At 36.6% G+C, this 27,146-nt stretch overlaps 1 protein-coding gene across 1 annotated transcript in view; it reads right to left on the reverse strand.

Moving 5' to 3' along the window:
• The window catches only part of GABRG3 (gamma-aminobutyric acid type A receptor subunit gamma3), an 805,263-nt gene that overhangs the window by 354,997 nt on the left and 423,120 nt on the right, over window positions 1-27,146 (reverse strand). Inside the window, exon 5 of the mRNA XM_037832811.1 lies at window positions 24,557-24,639. Coding sequence (XP_037688739.1) covers window positions 24,557-24,639 — 83 coding nt within the window. The remainder of the gene's footprint in view (window positions 1-24,556; window positions 24,640-27,146) is intronic.

Consider the following 27,146-nt stretch of genomic DNA (forward strand, 5'->3'; position numbering starts at 1 on the left):
GCCCCCAAAGTCACTGAACAGAGCCATAATGGTCTTTTCAACAAATGGGGCTGGGAGAGTTGGATATCCATATCCAAAAGAATGAAAGAGGACCCCTACCTCACCCCCTACACAAAAATTAACTCAAAATGGACGAAAGATCTCAATAGAAAAGAAAGTACCATAAAACTCCTAGAAGATAATGTAGGAAAACATCTTCAAGACCTTGTATTAGGAGGCCACTTCCTAGACTTTACACCCAAAGCACAAGCAACAAAAGAGAAAATAGATAAATGGGAACTCCTCAAGCTTAGAAGTTTCTGCACCTCAAAGGAATTTCTCAAAAAGGTAAAGAGGCAGCCAACTCAATGGGAAAAAATTTTTGGAAACCATGTATCTGACAAAAGACTGATATCTTGCATATATAAAGAAATCCTACAACTCAATGACAATAGTACAGACAGCCCAATTATAAAATGGGCCAAAGGTATGAAAAGACAGTTCTCTGAAGAGGAAATACAAATGGCCAAGAAACACATGAAAAAATGTTCAGCTTCACTAGCTATTAGAGAGATGCAAATTAAGACCACAATGAGATACCATCTAACACCGGTTAAAATGGCTGCCATTAAACAAACAGGAAACTACAAATGCTGGAGGGGATGTGGAGAAATTGGAACTCTTATTCATTGTTGGTGGGACTGTATAATGGTTCAGCCACTCTGGAAGTCAGTCTGGCAGTTCCTTAGAAAACTAGATAATAGAGTTACCGTTCGATCCAGCGATTGCACTTCTCGGTATATACCCGGAATATCGGAAAGCAGTGACACGAACAGATATCTGCACGCCAATGTTCATAGCAGCATTATTCACAATTACCAAGAGATGGAAACAACCCAAATGTCCTTCAACAGATGAGTGGATAAATAAAATGTGGTATATACACACGATGGAATACTACGCGGCAGTAAGAAGGAACGATCTGGTGAAACATGTGACAACATGGATGAACCTTGAAGACATAATGCTGAGCGAAATAAGCCAGGCACAAAAAGAGAAATATTATATGCTACCACTAATGTGAACTTTGAAAAATGTAAAACAAATGGTTTATAATGTAGAATGTAGGGGAACTAGCAGTAGAGAGCAATTAAGGAAGGAGGAACAATAATCCAAGAAGAACAGATAAGCTAACGTTCTGGGGATGCCCAGAAATGACTATGGTCTGTTAATTTCTGATGGATATAGTAGGAACAAGTTCACAGAAATGTTGCTATATTATGTAACTTTCTTGGGGTAAAGTAGGAACATGTTGGAAGTTAAGCAGTTATCTTAGGTTAGTTGTCTTTTTCTTATCCCCTTGTTATGGTCTCTTTGAAATGTTCTTTTATTGTATGTTTGTTTTCTTTTTAACTTTTTTTTTCATACAGTTGATTTAAAAAAGAAGGGAAAGTTAAAAAAAAAAAAAAAAGAAAAACAAGGAAAAAAAAAAAAGATGTAGTGCCCCCTTGAGGAGCCTGTGGAGAATGCAGGGGTATTCGCCTACCCCACCTCCATGGTTGCTAACATGACCACAGACATAGGGGACTGGTGGTTTGATGGGTTGAGCCCGCTACCATAAGTTTTACCCTTGGGAAGACGGTTGCTGCAAAGGAGAGGCTAGGCCTCCCTATATTTGTGCCTAAGAGTCTCCTCCTGAATGCCTCTTTGTTGCTCAGATGTGGCCCTCTCTCTCTGGCTAAGCCAACTTGAAAGGTGAAATCGCTGCCCTCCCCCCTACATGGGATCAGACACCCAGGGGAGTGAATCTCCCTGGCAACGTGGAATATGACTCCCGGGGAGGAATGTAGACCCGGCATCGTGGGACGGAGAACATCTTCTTGACCAAAAGGGGGATGTGAAAGGAAATGAAATAAGCTTCAGTGGCAGAGAGATTCCTAAACGAGCCGAGAGATCACTCTGGTGGGCACTCTTACGCACACTTTAGACAACCCTTTTTAGGTTCTAAAGAATTGGGGTAGCTGGTGGTGGATACCTGAAACTATCAAACTACAACCCAGAACCCATGAATCTCGAAGACAGTTGTATAAAAATGTAGCTTATGAGGGGTGACAATGGGATTGGGAAAGCCATAAGGACCAAACACCACTTTGTCTAGTTTATGGATGGATGTGTAGAAAAGTAGGGGAGGGAAACAGACAGACAAAGGTACCCAGTGTTCTTTTTTACTTTAATTGCTCTTTTTCACTCTAATTATTATTCTTGTTATTTTTGTGTGTGTGCTAATGAAGGTGTCAGGGATTGATTTAGGTGATGAATGTACAACTATGTAATGGTACTGTGAACAATCGAATGTACGATTTGTTTTGTATGACTGCGTGGTATGTGAATATATCTCAATAAAATGATGATTAAAAAAAATGGGGGAGAGTTTAAAATATTCATACATAAACAGAAAACAAGAGATTTTGTTAACAAGAGATCTGTCCTACAAGGAATACTAAAGGGAGTTCTGCAGGCTGAAAGGAAAAGACAGGAGAGACACATGGAGGAAGGTGTAAAAATGAAGATTAGAGTAAGAGTAATTAAAAGGGTAAAAAGAGAGAAAAAATATGATATGACATATAAAATCCAAAGAATAAAATGTTTGAAGTACTGCATTAACAGTAACAACATTGAATGTAAGTGTATTAAACTTCCCAATCAAAAAACACAGATTGGCAGAATGGATAAAAAAAAATGTGACCACCTATATGCTACCTACAAGAGACTCACCTAACACCAAAGAACACAAAAAAGATGAGAGTGAAAGGCTGGAAAATGATATGCCACACAATGGGTAACCAAAGAAGAGGTGGAGTTGCTATATTAATGTTGAACAAAATAGACTTTAAATGTAAAAGCGTTATAAGAAACAGACATTGCATAGTAACAAAAGGGGAAACCCACCATGAAGAAATAACAATCATAAAGATTTATGCACTTAACCACGGTACCCCAAAATGCTTGAGGCAAAAACTGGCAAAACTGAAGGGAGAAATAGATATCACTACAATAATAGTTGGAGACTCCAATAGATAGAATATCTAGACAGAGGATCAATAAGAAAACAGAAATCTACCTCAATAATATGATTAATGAACTAGATGTAGCAGACATGTACAGAACACTGCATGCCAAAACAGCAGGATACACATTTTTCACAAGTGCTCATGGATTGTTATTGTGGTAAGACCTTATGCTGGGACACAAAACAAGTCTCAATAACTTGAAAATAAAATTAAAATTATACAAAGTGTTTCCTCTAATCATAATGGAATGATGCTACAAATCAATAACAGGTGAAGAACTGGGAAATGCACAAATATATGGAGGTTAAACAACACACTCTTAAACAATCAGTGGGTCAAAGAAAATATTGCAATAGCAATCAGAAATATCTTGAAACAAATGAAAACAAGAACACAAAATATCAAAATTTATGGGGTGCAGTGAAGGCAGAGATGAGAGAGACATGCATAGCCCTAAATGTCTAAAAAAGAAGAAAGAGCTAAAATCAAAGACCTAACTGCACACCTGAAAGAAGTACAAAAAGAGCAGCAAACTAAACCAAAATCCAGAAGAAGGAAAGAAATAACAAAGATTAGAGTGGAAATAAATGAAATTGATAACAATAAAACAATAGAGAGGATCCACAAAACCAAAAGTTTGTTCTTTGAAAAGATTAATAAAATCAACAAACCCTTAACTAGACTGACAAAGAAAACAAGAGAGAATATACAAATAATTAAAATCAGAAGTAAGAGTGGGGGCATTACTACCAACCCCACAGAAACAAAAAGGCTCATAACAGGTCACTATGAACAACTGAATGCCAACAAATTAGACAAGTTAGATGAAATGGAAAAATTCCAGGAAACAACCAACACTGACCCTACAAGAAACAGAAGATCTCAACAAACCAGTCACAAGTAAAGAGACTGAATCAGTCAACAAAAACCTCCCAAAAAAGAAAAGCCCAGGACCACAGGACATCAAAGGTGAATTCTACCAAACATTCCAAGAAAAATTAATACCAATTCTGTTCAAACTCTTCCAAAAATTTGAAGAGGAGGGAATACTACCTAACTCATTCTAGGAATCTGTATTAGTTAGGGTTCTTCAGGGAAACAGAGCAATCAGGCAATATCTGTAAACATGAGATTTTATAAAAGTGTCTCATGCAACTGTGGGGATGTGCAAGTCCAAATTCCAGAGGGCAGGGGGATGCACAAGTCCAAATTCCAGAGGGCAGGGGGATGCACAAGTCCAAATTCCAGAGGGCAGGGGGATGCACAAGTCCAAATTCCATAGGACAGGCAGCAAACTGGCAACTCCAATGAAGGTCTTTGATGAACTCTCCAGGAGAGGCTGGCTGGCTGAAGAAGAAGTAAAAGAGCTCTCTCTACTCTCTTAAACGTCTTCAACTGATTGGATTAAATCCAGTTCACTGAATTCTCTCATTGTGGAAGCTGCACCCTTTATTGATGTAATCAGTAACAGCTGCAGCCAATTGACTGATGATTTAATAAGCCAGCCTTCTGGTTTACTAGCCAGCCACAAATGTCCCTGCAGTAATGGTTAGGCCAGTGCTTGCTTGACTAGACATCTCAGCACCATCACCTGGCCAAGTTGACACAAGAGCCCAACCATCACAAAAGTCAACTTCACCATATTACCAAAGCCAGTTAAAGATACTAAAAGAAAATAAAATTACAAACCAATTTCTCTAATGAATATAGATGCAGAAATCCTCAACGAAATACCTGCAAATCTAATCCAACAGCACATTAAAGGAATCATACACCATAAATAATGGATTTTATCCCAGATATGCTAGGGTGATTCAAAACAAGAAAATCAATTTATGTAATATACCATATTAAGAAATTGAAGGGGAAAACCATGTTTTTCATCAATATTCATCTCCATTAATGCAGAAAAGGTATTTGACAAAATCCAGCACCTTTTCTTGGTAAAAACATTTTGAAAGATAGGAATGGAATGAAACTTCATTAAAATGGTAAAGAACATATACGAAAAGCCCATAGCTAACATTGTACTCAATGGTGAAAGATTGAAAACTTTCCCTCTAAGATGAGGAACAAGCCAAGGATGCCCACTGTCACCACTGTTACTCAAATTGTAGTAGAAGCTCTAGCTAGAGCAGAGCAGTTAAGCTCTCACACACACACACACACACACACACACACACACACACACACACAAAACCTCCAAGAAAGCAAGAAATAAATAAAACGTTCACTATTTGCAGATGGCATGATCCCACATTGATAAAATCACAGAAAATCTACAACAAAGCTACAAAAACTAATAAATGAGTTCAGCAAATTTGCAGAATAGAACACCAACTTGCAAAAATCAATAGTGTTTATATACACTAGTAATGAAAAATCTGAGGAGGAAATCAAGAAAAAAATCCAAAAACTAAACTAAAAACTAACTAAAAAACTAAAAGAATCAAGTATTTATGAATAAATTTAACCAAGGAGGTAAAGGACTTGTACGCTGAAAATTACAAAACACCATTGCTAAAATAAATCAAGGAAGACCTAAATAAAAGGAGGGACATTTCATGTTGATCGATTAGAAGACTAAATGTCATTAAGATGGCAATTCTACCCAAATTAACTCAGAGACTCAATGCAATCCCAACCAAAATTCCAACAGCCTACTTTCAGAACTGCAAAAGCTGATTATCAAATTTATTTGGAAAGGTAATGGGCCCTGAAGGGCCAAAAACATCTTGAAGAAGAAGAGTAAAGTTGGAGGACTCAAACTTCCTGACTTTAAAGCATATTACAAAGCTACAGTGGTCAAAACAGCATGGTACTGGCATAAAGATAGACATAGTGATCACTGGAATTGAATTGAGAGTTCAGAAACAGGCCCTCACACCTATGGCCAAGTGATTTTTGACAAGGCTGCCAAATCCACTCAATTAGGGCACAACAGTTTCTTCAAGCAATAGTGCTGAGAGAACTGGATACTATATCCAAAGAATGAAAATGGACTCCTATCTCACACCACATAAAAAGTAATTCAAAATGGATCAAAGACCTAAATATAAGAGCCAGGACCATAAAACTCCCAGAGAAAATATAGGAAAGGATCTTCAAGATCAAGTTGTAGGCCATGGCTTCTTAGACCTTACACCCAAAGCACAAGAAATGAAAGAAAAAAATAGATAAATGGGACCTCCTCAAAACTGAGTACTTTTGTACATCAAAGGACTTTGTTGAGAAAGTAAAAAGGCAGCTTACTTAACAGGAGAAAATATTCAGAAACCACATACTTAATAAGGTTTTAATATCTAGAATGTATAAATAAATCCTATACTCAACAATAAGAAGACAAACCACCCAATTAAAAAATGGACAAAAGACTTGAACAGACATTTTTTCAACAAGGAAATACAAATGATTAAAAAGCACATGAAAAGATGTTCAACATCACTACCTATTAGGGAAATGCAAATCAAAACGACAGTGAGATATTTCACACATAGTAGAAAGGCCACTATTAAAGAAACAGAAAATTACATGTGTTGTAGAGGATATGGAAAAATAGGATAGGAACACTTATTTCCTGATGGTAGTAATGTAGAATTGTACAACCCCTGTGGAAGACAGTTTGGTGGTTCCTCAGTAAGCTAATTACAGAACTGCCATATGATGCAGCAATTCCTCTACTAGATATATACTCAGAAGAACTGAAAGCAGGAATACAAATAGACATTTGCACCCAATGTTCATAGTGGCATTATTCACAACTGCCAAAAGATGGAAACAACCCAGGTGTCCATCAACTGATGAATGGATAAACAAAATGTGGTATACACATACAATAGAGTATTATTCAGCTGTAAGAAGAAATGATGTGTTAATGCAACTCATGGATGAAGCTTGAGGATATTATGTGGAGTGAAATAAGCCAGACACAAAAGGACAAATATTATGGTCCCACTAATATGAATTTATTATAATTCACAATCTCATAGAGTCAATATCTAGAATGTAGGTTATCATGAGATAGAATGAGGGTAAAGAATATTGAGATGATGCTTAATTTATGCATAATTTTTCATAAGGTTGATTGTAAATGTTTGGGAATGGATAGAGATGATGGTATCACGTTATTGTGAGTGTAGTTAACCATGCTGAATGGTGTTTGTGATTGGGGTTGAAAAGGGAAATTTAGGGTCATGTATGTCACTAGAAGGAAAGCTAGAGGATGAAACATGGGACTGTATAACACAGTGAAACCTGTTGTGGATGATGACTGTGGTTAGTAGTACAAATATTAAAAAGTTCTTCCATGAACCAGAACAAATGTATGTCACTATTACAAGGTGTTAATAATAAGGTGGTATATGGTGGGAAATACACCTAATGCAGACTATGGACTAAAGTTAACAGTAATATTTTAATATTCTTTCATCAGTTGTAACAAAGGGACCACACTAATGTTAAGTGTCAATGAAAGGGAAGTAGAAGGCTTTTCCTTTTGGTGCAATGAAAATGTTCTAAAATTGATTGTGGTGATGTAAGCACAATTCCATGCTTATACTGAGGGCACTGATTGTACACTTTGGGTGGATTGTATGGTATGGCATTAAAACTGCTCATAAAAACTCATACAGTAAAAATTGGAAAGAAGACTGCTTCAGTTCTTGGAAAAAAATTACTTGGAAATAGCAGCCAAATTAAGTAGGACTTTCTCATTTTTGCTACTATAACTGTAGCTTATTTGGAATCCAACTTCAATTCACAAGTTCAAATGACCTCTGTGCTTTACAATTTTTTCCCTGAGAAAGAGAAGTTTAACTGATGATGATATCCAATGTGCTTCTTAGTCTTTAAAATTAATGGACATTATAGACACATCTGGCCTCTATGATGAATTTGTAGAATCAAAGGAACTGACTGACAAACAACTACTCTACTAAAATGAGCCTGGAGATGAAAGGTGGATGGACACTTTTGGAGAGCTGGAAAATAATTCCTACACGTCTAAAAACCTATTAAGACTAGTAAATAAAATCTTAAGTATACTGTATACAAACACTTTTGTTGGGAGGAGATTTAGGTTGCTGTCATCCATTGGGCTGATGCTAGGTATCAGTGTAATATGGGCTTGATAAGAGCAGAGCTTCAAGTCAAAATGAATTTTACATTTGACAGTATTCAGTTTTGTCACTACACAAAAGAAAAGAAGGATGTCCCAAAGGCTGTGGGCAGTTCAGAGAAGTATTTTTGGAAAAGTAAACAGAGAGAATAAAATTATCCTACTGTATTATGGGACAGAAAGAAACATGTCATTGTTATTTTTATTGAATATGGATAATAGCTGCTTAGAAAAATATTGCAACAGGTACTCCATGGTGTAGTGGAGGACAGTGCGGAGCTAAGAAGGGCTGATTTTCTCAACTACAGTCACCTCATGTGAATCAAAGCAGCCTGCAAGCCAACTGCTCCAATAGTCTATGAACTCCCAACTGCTCGTGTTCTGCTTCCCTCTGATACTGGATGTTGCTACCTCTTTCCACATCTTGTTCCAATACCTGGAACCTTTGCCCTATCATATTACAAGGAAACCTCTCTATGTGATTGCTTTCTGATCCTGATTTATGGACTATTTGTAAATTGCTTTTTTTGGAAACAAACCGAAAAATATTTTATAGTCCACAGAAATACCCCTCAATATTGTTGGGAATTGAATCATGCCCCACCTCTCCCCGCCCAAAGACACGTTCTTAATCTTAATCCATGTTCCTGTGGATGGGAACCCATTTGAAAACAGGACCTTGTGAAAATGTTACTATTAATTAAGGTGGGGCCAAATGGAATCAGAGTCAGCCTTAGTCTGTATTATGGAGGCCTTATAAAGAGAAGCCAGAAGTCAGAGAAAGCCGCAGGAAGAGACTGAGGACACTGCCATGTGATGGAGGACAGCCGTCTCTAGAACATGGCAGACTCTGGAGAAAGCACAGCCTTGCCAACATCTTGAGGTTGGACATCTAGCCTTCAAAAGTGTGAGACACCCAGGGGAGTGAATCTCCCTGGCAATGTGGAATATGACTCCCGGGGAGGAATGTAGACCTGGCATCATGGGATGGAGAACATCTTCTTGTCCAAAAGGGGTATGTGAAAGGAAATGAAATAATCTTCAGTGGCAGAGAGATTCCAAAAGGAGCCGAGAGGTCACTCTGGTGGGCACTCTTACGCACACTTTAGACAACCCTTTTTAGGTTCTAAAGAATTGGGGTAGCTGGTGGTGGATACCTGAAACTATCAAACTACAACCCAGAACCCATGAATCTCGAAGACAATTGTATAAAAATGTAGCTTATGAGGGGTGACAGTGGGATTGGGGAAGCCATAAGGACCGCAGTCCACTTTGTCTAGTTTATGGATGGATGAGTAGAAAAATAGGGGAAGGAAACAAACAGACAAACAAACAGACAAAGGCACCCAGTGTTCTTTTTGACTTTAATTGCTCTTTTTCAGTTTAATTATTATTCTTGTTATTTTTGTGTGTGTGGTAATGAAGGTGTCAGGGATTGATTTTGGTGATGAATGTACAACTATGTAATGGTACTGTGAACAATCGAAAGTACGATTTGTTTTGTATGACTGCTTGGTATGTGAATATATCTCAATAAAATGAATATTAAAAAAATAAGTGTGAGACAATAAATTCTGGTTGTTCAAGCCAGCCTATTGTGCAGTATTTGTCATAGCAGTGCTAGTGTACTGAAACCATATTATTCCCCCATTCTAGTCTGAAATCACAGAAGGTTCTCTGTTGTTCCTCATCTAATGCTCACACCAATTACTAGAACCTTTTACTTTATAGACATGCTAATATTTCCTTGTTATATGATAGGGCAAATGTTCTGGGTAATGAACAAGATGTGGAAAGAGGTAGCAGCATCCAGTATCAGAGAGAAGCAGAACACAGCAGTTGGGAGTTCACAGAATATTGGAGCAGTTGGCTTGCAGGCTGCTTTGATTCACATGAGGTCACCGTCATTGAGGAGAAACCAAATTCCTGGCAAAACAAAAGGTTAGTACACCCTCCTTCCTTCATGGGAATGTCTCATGAAATTGAAGAAAGTGGAGCACAATTACCAGTAGCCCCCAGATGACTTGTCTGATCCTCCTAATGATCCCAGAGCCGCTTTGCTGGACTAGGGTTCAGCATGTGCTCAAAGAGTTGGAAGTCTTCCAACCTTCCCACCCCATCCAGCGACCATAGAGAAATATGGACGATGGCTCGGTTGTTGTGACAAGTATAGACCCCCTTCATATTCCTATGTTCTACTCACATTGACTATATTTCCCCCTTCATAGAATAGCATTGTCATACCACTAAAAACTATAGCATGAACTAGCTTTAGTAGGGAACATGCAATAAAAATTTTATGAGTAAAATTCATCAATAATAGTTTTAAATTTAATCAATCTACGCATAAACTTTTGGCAATGTTTCCAGGCTAAACCTTGAGTAATAAAATGAAAACAAAGTGAAAAATATAGGCTAATGTTGGGTAGAGCCATGTTTTGAGTTAAAAAAGAGAAAAAAGTCCACCAAACAGCAAAGAACAACACTTTCAAGAGGAGGAATAGAAAGAGATGAGAAGGAACCATGTAACAGGCCTTGTAGGCTGTGAAAGAACATTAAGGTTTGATGCTAATCTCCAGCACGAAACTTCTGGATGGTTTTAATCCAGGATTAGCATAGGCAGGTGGATGTTTTAATAGACTAACTCCAGGACCTATGTGGAGAATGGACTGCAGAAAGAGAAGAGTGTGAGTCAGAAAACCTGGCAGGTGGAAATGGTAAGCAGTGGACACATTCAGGGACATGCTTTGGAGGCAGAGCCAGTGGGAGCTGGTTTTGTCCAGCAGACAAGCTCTGTCCAGGGTCAGCAGACTCCAATTCTAAGGCTGTCCTCTTTAAACTAGGACAATGACAGTATCTATCTCCATTTCCTTACCTATAAAATGAATGAGAGAGACCAATTAGATGAGTTTTTAAATTCTGCACTACAGATCCTGGAGTTGATAGATGCATTCAGAGTTAATGCATCTTCCAAAATATCTTTGCAAAATGCCATGAGAAAGTAAAGTATGTGAGCATGTGAACAAGAAATCAAAGCTTTGTTCAGACTCTCAAAGTGGTATGTGAGCAAAAAATATATAAGAACCATTGGACAAAATGCTCTATTGTTAAGATCTCTAAGCTACATCTTCTGGCTCAAGGTCTTCAGAAAGTTTCACAAAATAACTCGGGAGTTTATTTCCCCAAAGTTGAAGAGTCAGGGACTGCTTGGTCTGGCATTAGTTAGACGATCATTTCACTTTAGCCCTAGATAGATTTATGTTTCAGCAACTTGGTCCAATTTTGTCTATGAATAGGACCCAAAATGTCAGCTCAGTGTCATCACTCATATTTATATCTTTTTAAAATAAACATTTTTTTTTCTGTTCTAGGACAGATTTAAGTTTATACTAAAATTGAAAAGATACTATAGGGAGTTCTCAATATGCTGTACCCAGTTTCCTGTGTTATTAACATCTTTAATTGGTATGGTACATTTATCACAATTAATGAAACAGTGCTGATACATTATTGTTAAATAAAGTCCAAACTTTATTCATATTGCCTTAGTTTTCCCTGATTTTTGTTTTTCCTTTTCTGTTTCAGGTTCCTATCCAAGATACAACATTACATTTAGTGGTCATGCTTCCTTACACTCCTCTCAGATTTTCCTTGTTTTTGATAAATTTGGCAGTTTTAAAGAGTACTAGTCAGGTATTTTGTAGAACATCCTTCAATTATGAGTAGTCTGATGTTTGTCTCATGATCAGACTGGAATTATGGGTGTTAGAGAGGAAGCCCACAGAAGTAAAGGACACGTTTTGTCGTATCACATCAAGTGTATCTACTATCGGAGTGACATCACTGTTGAAAAGTTGGCCTTGATCACCTCACAAAGAAACGTGTGCCAGGACTCTCCACTGTAGAGCTATCCTGTTTTCCCATTTCCATACTGTGCACTTTGGAAGGAAATCATCATGTGCAATCCACACTAAAGCAATGGGAAGTTATGCTCCACCTCCTTCAGGGGGAGTCTCTACATAAATCACTTGGAATTCTGGTGCACTGGAAGACTTCTCTCTCCATTTATTTATGGTTGAATGATATTCTGTTATATGGATATACCACATTTTGTTTATTCATTCATCAGTTGATGTACATTTGTTTCTACTTTTTGGCTATTATGAGTTATGCTGCTATAAACATTCATATACAAGTTTTTGCATTGACATATGTTGCCAGTTCTCTTGGGTATATATAAGTAGGGGTGGAATGGCTGAGTCAAATGATGACTCCATGGTCACATTTTTGAGGAACTGCCAAACTGCTTTCTAAAGAGGCTGTACCATTTTACATTCCCATCAGCAATGCAGGAATTTTCCAATTCCTCCATGTCCTAGGCGACACTTGTTACTGTCTGTCTTTTTAATTATAGCCATCCTCACAGGTGTGACGTGTATCTCATTGTGATTTTGATGATTAATGATTTTAAGTATCTTTTCATAGTTTTATTGTCCATTTATATTTCTTTTTTGATGAAATGTCTATACAAGTACACTGCTCATTTTCAGTTGAGTTATTTATCTTTTTATAGTTGAATTATAAATGTTCTTTATATAATCTTGATACTAGATACTATATTACCCTTATCAGATATGTGATTTAGCAAATATTCTCTCCCATTTTGTGGGTTTCTTTTCATTTTTTTGGATGATGTCCTTTGACGCACAAAAGATTTTTATTTTGCTTAAGTCCAGTTTATTTCCTTCTTTGGTTACTTGCGCTTTTGGTGTCATACCTAAGAAACCATTGTCTAATTAAAGGCCGCTATGATTTACACTTATGTTTTCTTTGAAGAGTTTTATAGCTTTAACTCTTACACCCAGGTCTTTCATCCATCTGGATTTAATGTTTAAATGGTGTGAGGTAGGAGCACAACTGTATTCTTTGCATTTGGATATCCAGTTGTCCCAGCACCATTTATTTAAAAGACCCCCTTGTCGAAAATAAATTGATCCCAGATATATGATTTGTTTCCAGATTCTCCATTCTATTCCAATTGTCTATATGTCTATCTTTATGGCAGTACCTCACTGTCTTGATTACTATAGCTCAGGAAGCCATAACGTCAGAAGAGTAATTTTTCCCCCTTTCTTCTTCTTTTTAAAAATTATTTTAGCTATTCTAGATTCTTTGCCTTTCCACACAAATTTTCAAATGTCTATGTGTACAAAACAACTTGCTGAGGTTTGATAGGAATTGCATTAAATGGACATCTTTACAATGTTGAGTCTTCCAAACTATGAACACAGTAACTCTCTCACTTTAGGTCTCCCTTGATTTCTTTCATCAGCATTTTGTAATACTTAGCATATAGATCCAAGATCCAATATGTTTTTCTTAGATTTATAGATAAGTGTTCAATTTTATTTTTTACTACTGTATATGGTACTGTGTTTTTAATTTCAGTTTCCATATACACCATGTTAGTATAAAAATCCAATTGGTTTTGTGTCTTGATATTATAATCTGTGACCTCACTGAAATCATTTCTTGTTCTATGAGGGTTTTATTTTTGTTAGATTGTATGGGATTTTCTACATAGATAGTGTAGAAATTGCAGACAATATCATGTGCAAATAGTGACAGTTTTACTTCTTCTTTTCTAATATCAATGCTTTTATTTCTGTCTTATTCTATTGATCTGTCTATAACCTCCAGTGCTGTTTTGGATAAGAGTGGTGAAATTAGACTTTCTTGCCTTGTTCTTAATCTTATGGGGAAACTATTCAGTCTTTTACCATTAAGTATTGTATCAGATGTCCTTTTTTAAGTTGAGGAAAATTTTATACGTCACTCAATTCGATTTGCCAATTTTTTTTCTTGCTTTTTATGTCTAAGTTCATCAGAGATATCAGGCTGCAGTTTCTTTTTTTGTGATGTCTTTGTCTAGTTTTAATAAAAGGTTAATACTAGCCTCATAAAGTGATTTTGTAAGTGTTTCCACTACTTTTATTTTCTGGAAGATACTGTAAAATTGGGGTTAATTCATCTTTAAAAGTCTGATCAAATTGCCAAGTGCAGCGATCTAGGACTCAGTATTTATTTTTGTAGAGCACTTTAATCACAAATCAATTTCTTTAATTATTATAGGACAATTCAAGTTATCTATTTCATCTTGGTTGAGTTCTGCAAGGTTTTGTGTTTTAAGGTTTATATTTTTGAATTTATGAGTGCAAATTTGATCATACTATTACCTTCTTTTTCTAGTGATATCACATAGTTCATTCTTGATACTGGATATTTCTGTCCTTTCTCTTTTTATGTTTTCAGCCTTGCTTGTAGTTTATCAATTGTATTGACCTTTTAGAGAATCAGCTTTATGTTTCATTGCTTTATCTGTTTTTAGTTTTGTTGATTACACCCATACTAATCTCCTTCCTTCTGCTTACTTTGAGTTTATTTTGTTCTTACTTTTTTACTATTTTAGAGTGGGAACATAGATTATTGATTTAAGAGATTTCTTCTTTTCCAATGCAAACATTTAGTGCTCTAAATTTCCTTTTCAACAATGCTTTAGCTGCATCCTATGAAGTTTCGTATTTTTTATTTCTGTTTTCCAGATTTTTTAAAATTTCCTTTGAGGCTTTCTCTCTAACCCATGGATTTTACAAGCAGTACAATGTTAAATTTCCAAGTATTTGAAGATTTCCCTATTTTATTGCTGTTATTGATTTCTTGTTTGACTCTTATCTAGAGAACACATTCTGTAGTATTTAAATTATTTTAAATTCGTTGAATTTTGTTTTTGACACTCTATATGGTCTATCTTGAAGAATGTTCCAGGGGTTCTTGAAAATATATGTATATTCGGCTGTTGTTGGTTGGAATGTTCTATAAATGTTAATTAAATCTTATTGGTTAATGGTATTGTTTAGTTCTTCCATATTTTTGCTGATTTTCAGTCTAGGAGTTATATCAATTGCTGAGAGTGAGGTGTTGAAGTCCCCAACCACAGTTGCGAATTTGTCTGTTTCTCTTTTCAGCCATTTTTGTTGCATATATTTTGAAGTTCTGTTGTTTGGTATGTGCTTATTTAGGATAATTGTCTTCTTGTTGACTTGATATTTTTATCATTACACAATGCCTCTCTTTATTCCTGATATTTTTTCTCTGCCCTGAAGTCTATTTTATACATTATCAACATAGTCACTCTTGTTTTTCATTAATGTTTGCATGAGATATATTTTCCCATCCTTTCACTTTTGACCAATCTATATCACTATGTTTTTTCTTGCAATTTTATTGAGATATAGTCACATACCATACAATCCCCCAAAGTGTACAGTCACTTGCTCACAGTACCATCATATAGTTGTGCATTCATAACCATATTGAATTTTTGAACATTTTGATTACTTTTATCTCCCTTCTTTAATTTGGCATCTGTAGGGTCCTTCTCCTGTCCAAACCCTCCTCCAAAGTTTCAAACAAGTCAGGGTTATCCCCTTTATTGCCAAATATCTGGGGAGAAGTTTTCATCAGCTGTTTATATCGCCATGTTGATGACATCACCGATGTCATTATGTTTAAAATGAGTTTCTTATAAACAGTATGTAGATAGCTTCTGTTTTTTATCCACTTTGCCAATCTCTTTTGATCATTTATATTTAAAGCAGTTATTAATATCTTAGAGCTTAAGTGGCCATTTTATTATTTTTTTAAATTTGTTCCTGCTTTTTCTTCTTCCCTATTTGTCTTCACTTGCCTTCTTGTTGATCGCTATAATGTTTTCAGATTCTATTTTCTTATATTTATGATATTTTTGACTATATTTTTTGTATACTTTTTTAATGATTGATTTAGATATGGCAATATTCATAAATAATTTATCACCATGTACTGGTATCAACATTTTATCACTTCAAGTGAAATATTGAAATCTTACTTCCACTGTGGTCACTTTTTCCTTCCCCACTTAATGCATATGATTTTAAGTATTTCCTCTACATACATTGAACACAATGCCAGATGATGTTATAATTTTTAATTCATTCATCAATTATGGTTTAAGAGACTCATGAAAAGAAAGATAACCTCTATATCTATCCCTATTTTTACCTACTTAATTCTGCTTTTGTTTTCTAAGTTCTAATCTTTCTTTGTTATTATTTTCTTTCTGTCTGGAGAGCTTTCTTTAGCCAAATCTTTGAGATTTGTTGTTGTCACATTGTCTTAATTTTCCTTCATCTGAGAATGTTTTTTCTTCCCTTTGATTCCCAACCTAGCTCCCTTGATATAAAATTTGTGGTTGACAGATCCTTTTCTTTCAGCATTTAAAAAACACAAGATCACTTTTTTTTTTTGTCTTCATGGTTTTTCACGAGAAATCTGCTGTTATGCATATTGATGTTTTCCTCTAGATAATATATCATTCCTCTCTGGTTTCCTTTAAATTTTTTTCCTTGTCTTTACTTTTCTGAAGTTTAATTATGATGTATTTTGGTATGGTTTTCATTGGGTTCACTTGATTTGAGGTTCACTTAACTTCTTGAATATGTTAGTTGTAGCTTTCTTCAAATTTTTCCAGAATGTAAGAGAGATTTAAAAAAAAAAAAAAAAACAGGCAAAGGGAACACAATGTCTTTCTTCAAGCTCTGAGGCCCCTAGCCATTCACCACCTTCTTTCTGGTTTTCAGACTCCTTCATGTATCTCTGTTGAATTATTTCCATGTGATGTAGTTGTAATTCTGGGAGAGAGGTGAGTCCATGCCATCACATTTGGACTAGAACTCTGAAGTGAGACTTGTAAAATGTATTATGACACCCAGGATGAGCTTGGCCCTGCCATTGTGGGGTTGGGAAAGACTTCTTGACCAAAAGAGGGGAAAGCAATGGAACAAAAGAGAGATCTCAAATAGGGTTGAGAGGTCATTCTGGAGGTTATTCTTACGCATTATATAGATGCTCCTTTTTAGTTTCTAGTATAATGGAATAGCTAGAAGAAAATACTGGAAACTGCTGAACTGTAATCCAGTAGCCTTGATGATGATTGTATAACTATATAACTTTTATTGTCTTTATTTTATTTTACTACTCATTTGCACATACACGGGATAATGGGAGTGTCAGTCACAAGGTTTACACAATAAAAGTTATATATATATATAATAGAGGGGATAAGGGGTATGAGATGTTTTGAGTGTTCTTTTGATTTATGTTTTATTTTTAATTTTTAAATTTTTATTACTTTTTTGGAGTACCAAAAATGCTCTAAAATTGATCATGATGATGAATGCACAACTATATGATGATACTGTGACCTATTGATTACATGTTTTGGATGGATTGTATGGTGTGTGAATATATGTCAATAAAATTGCATTTAAAAAATGTATTGGGTGAGTGTAAGCAATGGAATAAACATAAATCAGAAGAAGCTACATTTTATATGGAAAATATGAACTTCTAAATCAATTCCTCCCATGTTTTGTTGTAGAATAATCAGCTCTGTCACTTACACAGTTCTCATAATATTGCATTTCAGTGTTTCAGTGCAAGTGTGAACAGCCCCAGTGCCATGGGCGTGATCAGTGTCTCAGACCTGCACATTGCAAAGTAAGCTCACAATACTTGGATGCTAATTTAGTTTATGGTTGATAGATTAATAGAATGATGGTGTTGCAGTTTTCAGGTTTTATTTTACAATATTACTTAATTTTAAAAATTGCCAATGAACGTTTATTGTGTAAATAGAATCTTCTACAACTCAAACTAAGCAACAGAAAAATATTACTTAAAGGTCCACCCAAGCTTTATTTCAGTTTACAGGTACTGTGTGTGTGTAAGTGTGCTATGTGCAATTCCTATTTTGAAAAATATGACAACATAGAGTTGCATCACTGGCATTCTCAACATCTGTCATTAATTTTGTACTTGACTGAGAAATAGATGATGATATCTATGTATATCGAATTTAAGGATGTGTACTGTAGCTATAACAAATTAAACACCTTAATTTTTCAAAGGCATACCACTTTTGAAAATGAAATCATAAATAAAATAAAGTTCATACTCATATATAACTCAGGCAGCCAGTCAAAAATGAACATCTGTTTCATAATTCTGACATTTAACTAACAGAAAACTGATAAGAAGGGAAATGAACATTTAAAGCAACAAGACATATGTTTTTCTTTTCATTCATTTTTCCATAAAACACATCATAACACAAATTGTAAAATAAAGTTTATGATGTCTCACCAAGAAATCATTTTTGCTCTTAAAAAAGTTGAACTTTGGGTTTATTCTGCACATAGATTCACTCCACAATTTGGAGCTGTGAGTAGCACATCCCATGAGCCTGGCTTCTCAGGTTGCAGATGCTTCTGAGAGCTTAGGAACTATGGTAGCAGGAGAGAGGCACCTCAGAGCGTCCAAGTTCCAATCCCAATAGAACCTGTGAATATGATACTGATGTCGAAGTTTGGCAGGCTACTCTGACAGATAGCATGCAAGGTGTTGGCTTAAGCAATGGAAGTCCCAAATCAAGGTATCAGCAAGGCCATGCTTTCTCCCTGGGTCATCAGCATTCCAGCCATCCTTCATCACATGGTGATATCCTTGGGCTTCCCCTGTTGGTTTTCTCTAACTTCTGGCTTCTGGCACCTAGCTTCTCTTTATAAGGCCTCCAGTAAAGTGGATTTAGACCTGCTCTCATTCAGTTTGGTAACATCTTGTATTTTAGAAGATCCTACTCAAAAATGAGTCCACACCTTAACTGACAATACTCTTTAGAGGGTCTTATTACACATGGGTCAACACCCACAGGAATGCAGATTAAGCACCTACCTTTTGTTGGAGTACATGGTTCAATCTACCACATCTTACACGGCTGAATGGACTTTGCAGATGTGGTTAAGGCTATGGACCTTGAGATGGGAAGATTATCCCAGACTATCTTAGTGGGCTCAATGCAATCACAAGAGTTCTTAGAAAGCAGAGAGCCTTTTCTGTCTGTGGTCAGAGAGAAATGTGATGAGGGAAGGACCAGAGGGCAGCCACACTCCTGGCTTTGAAGATGGAGGAAGGCAACCACAAATCAAGGAGTGTGTGTAACCTCTAGAAGGTGAGAAAAAGCAAGGAAATGGACTTTACCTTAGAAGCTTTCAGAAAGGGACACAGCCCAGTCAGCACCTTGGTTTTAGCCCAGAGAGGCTCATGTAGGACTTTGACATACAGAACCATAAGATAATAAATATCTGTTGTTTTAAGCCACTAATTTGTGTTAGTTAGTTAAAGCAGCAATAGAATGTTAATACAATAATCAGTGTTGTTATCAAAGGTTCATTATGATTCAAGCTCTGAAGGTTCTCCAAAAAATATGATTATAGTTAAGTTATAGATACCAAAATTTTTGTCCAAAAGTGCCATATCAAAATTACCTTTAGTTTATCCATATAAAGAATTTTAATTTTATTTTAATTAATTTTAATTATTTTTAATAATCTACATAGAGACCTTTCTTAGTGTATTTGAGAAATTTTAAAAAGTGATAAATAGAACTGAATGACTTCAGAAAGTGTTATGGGGACTTTTTTTTTTAATTGATTAAAATTTTATTTCAAAAATCTCTATTATTTCAAAAAACAGTAAAAATCAACACCATTATCCCAATGTTTTATATATCAAATATTAACACTTTTTCTCTGTGTATGTAGTTGAAAATATTATATATTTGGCATTGTTTGAGAAGTGTTGCTTATGTTACTCAGAAAGCCAGACCCAGCCTCCCTACACAGCAGTATTTATGCTAGAGAATTCATTACCAAAGTACATTGCACCAAGAATATTTGCAGATGTGGTTCATTTACTTGAGCCACGCTGTTTTCCAAACAGGATAGCTGTCTAACAAGTAAAAAGATGTTACAATTATTTTGATGTTCACTTTAGATTTTACCATTCATTTTGGGTAGTTTTCCTAATATTTATTTGTATGGTAGAAAATATAAATGGTGGCTACATTTTATCATTGTTATATTTTAAAACATAAAGAAAATTAAAGCTTCTGGCTGTATTTAATTGAAAATAAGATTGTTTATAAACAAGAACACCAGTTTGTTTCCAATTAGTTATCACTATTTACAGTGAAGATTTTCCTGATAGTATACCTCCAAAATATAGAAATAAATTGGATACTAAGCTGACATAGATCAGACTGTTCTCTCTACTACAAATTATCACTGCATGTTTTCATTAAAACAGTATTATTATTCTCACTTCTAAAAATGAATTCTGTACATATGAATTAATATCATACATGTGAATTGGTGCAATAGATTTATACTTTAAAACATAGTTTTATATTTGGGGATTCCAAGTCAATTTTATTTGATAAAATAGCATTATGGAACTTTGTCATTTATATTGCATTAGATTCCTAATTAATTTCCCAACCTCCAGTATTGCTCTTATAAAATCTACCACCCATAATGCTACCAGTCTGAAGGTTCATTATGCTAATCCCTGATTTTCAGCCTTAATGGCCTTTCCTTGCCCGCATGTTAAAAGTGGAGCTCTCGCAAAAGAGAGGCTAGGCCTCCCTATAATTGTGCCTAAGAGTCTCCCCCTGAATGCCTCTTTGCTGCTCAGATGTGGCCCTCTCTCTCTAGCTAAGCCAACTTCTCAGGTGAAATCACTGCCCTCCCACCTACATGGGATCAGACACCCAGGGGAGAGAATCTCCCTGGCAATATGGAATATGACTTCTAGGGAGCAATGTAGACCCAGCATCCTTGGATGGAGAACATCTACTTGACCAAAAGGGGGGTGCGAATGGAAATGAAATAAGCTTCAGTGACAGAGAGATTCCAAAAGGAGCTGAGAGGTCACTCTGGTGGGCACTCTTATGTACAATATAGACAACCCTTTTTAAGCTCCAATGAATTGAGCTAGCTGGTGGTGGATACCTGAAACTATCAAATTACAACCCAGAACCTATGAATCCTGAAGATGATTGTATAAAAATGTAGCTTATGAGGGGTGACAATGGGATTGGGAAAGCCATATGGACCACACTCCCCTTTGTCTAGTTTCTGGATGGATGAGTAGAAAAATGGGGGAAGGAAACAAACAAACAAACAAACAAAGGCACCCAGTGTTCTTTTTTACTTTAATTGCTCTTTTTCACTTTAATTATTCTTCTTTTTATTTTTGTGTGTGTGGTAATGAAGGTGTCAGGGATTGATTTTGGTGATGAATGCACAACTATGTATGTGAACAACTGAATATACACTTTGTTTTGTATGACTGCGTGGTATGTGAATGTAGCGCAATAAAACGAATATAAAAAAAATGAAATGGATATTGTCATTAAATTTCCCCAGAATGAAAGTTAAAAGGGAAGTGTTTAACATAAAATATTTTTTCTCATTTTATATTTCTCATTTCTCATCTTTCTTATACTCCATAAAAATTTTCAAAAAAAAAGTGGTGCTCTCTGGCACCGACTGTCAGAAGGTCTTCAGCCTGGCTCTTAGGATTACTTCTGACCACCCCTCACCACCACGGACATCACCCTGCATATTTCCAGAGCACCCCTCATGGCTGGCTCTACCCTCGTGGCTGGCTCCACCCTGGCTGCTAGCTCACGCTCTTGGCTTGGTCTGGAACGTAGTTTTCCAGATTCTTTGCCTGGATGACTCAGATCTTTGTAGGCTCAATTCAGAATGTACTCGTCTAGAAACCCACCCTTGTCCCTTCCCTTTGGAAAGTTTGCCTGTCCTGAGTTCCCGCCACACCCTGTGCGTATTTATTTCTTAACCGATTATTTTAGTATTATGTGATATGTATTATCTGACAGACTAAGGGGTCCTGTTCATTACACTGTCCCTGGCACCAGTGAGGTTTCAATTAATATTTTCCACAGAGGAATGCAAGCTGCCTTGGAAATGAGTGGGCTGGCAAGGATGAAGTCTGTGCTTGGCTTTCACAAGCCACTTTTTCCTGCTATTCTAGTCTTCTTCCTAGTATTTTAAGGTAATTTTCAACTAATTCCAGAAAGACATTAAATGACAGTTACAATTTTAGGATAGTGTTTCACATAATGGTGGGTGTATGGGAAAGCCCGCTTTAAGAATTTAAATTATTTCTATAAAAATCTTTCAAAACTAGTCCCTATCAGCACTTCTCTTTCTGGCAGTATTGCAAGCAACACATGCAGAAGATCTCTTCCCAGAAGTAAACAGCTAAAAAGGCTTTGTAAACCACAAATATACATTTATAAAGCCCCCGAGTATAGGAAGCAATCAGACAAAGAAATAAGGCTGCCATGGAGTGTGCCTGCATTGGAAAGGGGGGTGGGGGGGTGGGGGTGGTCTCGGGGGGACCTGACAATCTCTGCTGGCATAGATGGACTTGGGTCCAGTGGTCCACAGCACCACGGAGCAGGAGCGGGGCCAGGCCTTGGCACCGCGGGCATGCCACTCAGAGACCCCTTGAAAGCCCGGACCTTATCAGGCTAAAAGCCTCCGTCAGTGGACTAAGGAGAAAAGTCTCCCTAGAAGATTTCATGCCCAGCTTTTGCTTTGGAAATAATGGAAAAGTGAAAAATATCTGTCCTAAGAATTTATAACCACAATACTAAACTCATAAAGACTTGTGGGTAGAATTCCCATTCTCTGCGTGGCTCCAGGTACCCAGGCTAAAACTTCATTGTAAAGCGATGCTGGCAGGGGCAGAGACAGAGGAAGCCCTCTTTAAAAGAATCTGCTTTAAGAAGGGTCCCCTATGGCCTCGTATTCTGTTTTCCTTTATTTATATAAATAAAAGAGAATCATTATATCAAAAAAATCTACTTTAAATTCAAGCCTCAATAAAATCCCACAGCAAAAGTTCCAGAAAACTTGAGCTCAGATTAAAAAAAAATTACCAAACAGATAAGAAAACAAATTATCACAATACAGAGGAAAGAGAAGCAACAAATTGTGCAATTGTTCCCAAAAGGTATTGGAATGTCGGAAATTTAAATATGTCGAACATTGCAAATTTGATGAAGAAATAAGAGGTTTGCATAGGAGATTTTAAAAAATGCATAACACTAAAATGTCTAATAATGAAAAATAACCACTAAAATTGCAAACTCAATAAATTAGCAGTGCATATCAGGCCAACAGAAGTGTCAACAAAGCCAAATTAGGCTCGCTGAAAAGACTACAAACAGGGATATGGACAAATTACTAAGAAAAAATAAATACCTAAATAACCAAACTGACACAACAAACTAGACAATTTGGATGGTTCCATAATCTTTAAAATAGGTAAATAGTTAACAGTACTCAAATGAATTTACAAGCAAGTTTATCAGACATCTGTAGACATTAGCCATCCACTTGATAAGCACTGGATATTTGTGTTATCAACAATTATAATTGTTTTGGGGGATGGATTATTTAAAATTTGAATTCATCTAATTAAACTTTTCTCAAAATTAGAGTATTTTTACCCACTCTAGGAGATCAGTGAAATTTTGCTTTCTCTCTTTTCTTTTTTCTAAATCTAACATATACTGTAAAGAATATTCGTCTCCATATTTCATTTTTGTCTTCTCACTATAAAATCAAATGAAAAAAGCCATAAAAAATGCTTGAAGTGTCAAGTGTTTGTCATGTCCCATATACAATTTTGGAGAATGTCAAATAAGTTGAGTTCTTAAGAGTCATCAGAAGTAGTTGTGATTAATACATTCAAGATGTACCATCATAAATTCAACAGATATATTTCCATTTTGAACTTTACATAAACTCCTATCTTTATAAGTAGGCAAATAAATTTGATATTTGATATTTCTGCTTATATGTATTCTTGTACTTACCTTTAAGATGATGTTGACTTTAGGAACTGTAAATGATTACTTGTTAGCTCTGATTATCAATTGTAAGTAAAATATTGGAAGATGAAACACTGTAAAAAAAATTACTTTCACAATTGCTCAATGAGACAAACAAATTTAGAGAAAAAAAATTGTTCCTTCTAATTAGAAGACAAATTACCTTGCTTTAAGACGATAATAAACCCGTAAATAGCCCAAAAGAATTTTGTATACTTCCAAATAGTACACATAGCTCATTAGCTTAAGGGTCTTTAAGTAATGCCAGCTGTCTATCAATTCCTTAATTCTTCAGTGGTATAAAATGCATTAGCAGGATGTTCACAGCTTTCTGAAGGTGCCTGTCCTGTGATATGGGTCCTATGTAATAAAGTCTAGAGTAAAACAACCAAGGACAATAGCAAAACCGTCGTCAGTTTTCTCTCTCTGGTGATACTGAAGTTATAATCCCAGGACTGTTTATGAGAAAACAGCCTTACCCTCAGCATACTTTCACACACGTTCACATAGCAGCACAGTACTCACAGCTGGAGAAGGTCAGCGGGCACGAGTGCTCGTCCATGGGGAAGTTGTGCAGCTGCAGCTGGCACTCTGCATTTATGGTGAGCCTGTGGAAGGGGCACGAGTCAGTCAAGAGGGCACCCGAGCAACCATGCAGCACCCAACGCAAGGCCACAGGGACAGCCATGCTAACACATGCAGGGAGATGGAGGCAGCCCTGGGGCACACGGCATGTCTCAGAGCCACACTGAGCAGCTAAAGTCCATCCAGCTGCTTTTGTGTTGAGTTATTTTGTTTTGCTTTCTGTTATCAGCAGCAAAGAGAATTCCAGTTAGTAAAATTCCAAGCTGTGTCTAGACAGGCAAGCCATCCAGGGAGGAGACAAATAAAACCAACTGTTGTTTTATCAATATTTGTTTTCAATCTGCTTGACTGAATGAAACTCTTTCTTCATTTCAAACTGGTGTATTGGTTTAAATGGTATAATGTCAAGTCAATCCACTCAAAAGAGAAATTCCATATTTGGACAACCTTCCCCTATTTCAACAGGCATGAAAGAAAGTAGAGTATTAAGGTAATTATTCTGGATTAAAGGAATCTAAAAGGCATGGAAACTAAATGCAATGGTGATTCTTGATTAGATGCTGGGAAATTGAGGAAATTTGAATATGGATTGAATAGTGTATCAATGTTACGCATTTTTGGTAAAATAATTGTTTTGGGCTTATGTGTCCTTAGGGAATATATGCTGAAATTTTGAGGAATAAAGTTAAATGAAATCTGCAACTTACTTTCAAGTAGTTTGGATAAAAAAATGTAATTGTACATGAATATGTATTTGTGTGTGTGTTTGTGTTTGTATAGGGGAGAAAGACAAATAGATGACAGACACAGAGAGTGAAATCACAAATGTAGTAAAAAAACGGTAACTTGAAGAAATTACAGTTGTTTCTTGTTTTGTTCTTTTTTTCAATATTTTTGCAGCACTGAACTTTTTTTTAAAGTTTGAAAGAAAATAAAGGCTTTGGAGCAATATAATCCCAAATTGGACAGTTCTGAAAATCCACCTCCAATCACCCCCAACCCACACACCTCCCCTGGTTCTGCATATGCAAAGAGCTCAGCGTATTTGAACACTCAGGAGGAGGCCCACATGGCCCCAGCTTAGCACACAGAGTAGAGGGTGTCTGGAGCTGGGAGTAGAGAGGGGCAGTTCACGGCCAGATCCTCCAGGGCATATTACTGATGCTCCATCTTACTCCAAGTGCAAACGGAAGCTTCTAACTGACTTTATATGACATGGTGGCATCATCACGTGTGTTTTATAATATTACTCTGGGCATTGTGTGAAGAAAGCATTATGTATAGAAGTCAGCAGACCAGCAAGAAGGGCGTTTCCACCAACCAGGTGAGAGGAAGTAGAGACTTGGATCTGTCTATTGGTGGTACAGATGGAGAGAGATGCTTTGTATACAGAATTGTCAGATCCTGGTGGCTGGAGGGAAGGGAGAACCCAGGAGCACTCATGGGCTCCAGAGCAAAGGGGGGTGGTGGTGGTGCTGGCACTGGTGACGGCAGTGATGGTGGTGATGGTGATGGTGATGGTGATGATGGTGGTGGTGCTGGTGGTGCTGGTGCTGGTGGGAAACAGACAAGGGGAATGAGAGCCACTGTGATTTCTCACCAGGGCATGTTGACTTTGAGATTCCTTTTAGACTTCCAGGAGGATGTGTCACACAGACAGGGGTCTCCATGAATCTGGAGTTCAGTAGTGAAGTTCTGGGTTGGAAATATGCACATGGGAACCCTCAGCATGGGTGTGGTTTTTAGAGTCAAGGGAATGGATGCGATACACCAGGGAGCAAGTGTAATGTGAGTAAAGCAATAAGATGCCAGTCCTGATACAGAAAGAGGGGAATGAGAAGAATCATCAACAGCGGGAAAAAGAAACAGAGGATAGAGAGGTGTTTCAGATCCAGTGAAAGAGAATATGATAAAGCAGACAGTCGAGTATATCCACTACTTCTGAAAGACTGAGTAAGATGAGGAGTGAAGTGTCCATGGAGCTCCATGAGTCTCAGAGTGCTGATGTGTAAATAACAAGAGCTCCCTGATGGTAGTGGTGGACATGCAGAAGGGATGGACTTACGTGCACGTGCATTGCTATGATATGTTGGAACGCTGCGTTCAGTTAAACTCAGACCATCTTAGTGGAAAGACTTTTGAAAGAGACAGATCTAGGTTCACTTCTGGTAGCCCTAGTTCCCAGTGGTAACCCTGGGCAAGTCAAGTCACTTCTCTGAAATGTTGAAATGCAATTTCTTTTATCTTGCAGGGTCTCTGTGCAAGAAGATTCATTACACAGTAGCTACCACTTCCATTGGCAATAGATCAGAAAAAGTTCATTGTTCTTTTTCTCCTTATTATATCAAATTTAATTATACTTCTCACGTTAATTAGGACCCCAGACATCTTTATTTTCCTAAGTGAGTAGACCCATAGGTCAAATATTTTAAAGACAATTTTCATAGCCCACTTCTAGCCAAGATGAAATTAATGAAAGAAATAGTTTCTATTAATTGCCGATCATTTGTATGTCTTTATTTTTACACAC

Source organism: Choloepus didactylus, chromosome 4 (genome assembly GCF_015220235.1).
Source record: "Choloepus didactylus isolate mChoDid1 chromosome 4, mChoDid1.pri, whole genome shotgun sequence".
Classification (NCBI taxonomy): Eukaryota; Metazoa; Chordata; class Mammalia; order Pilosa; family Megalonychidae; genus Choloepus; species Choloepus didactylus.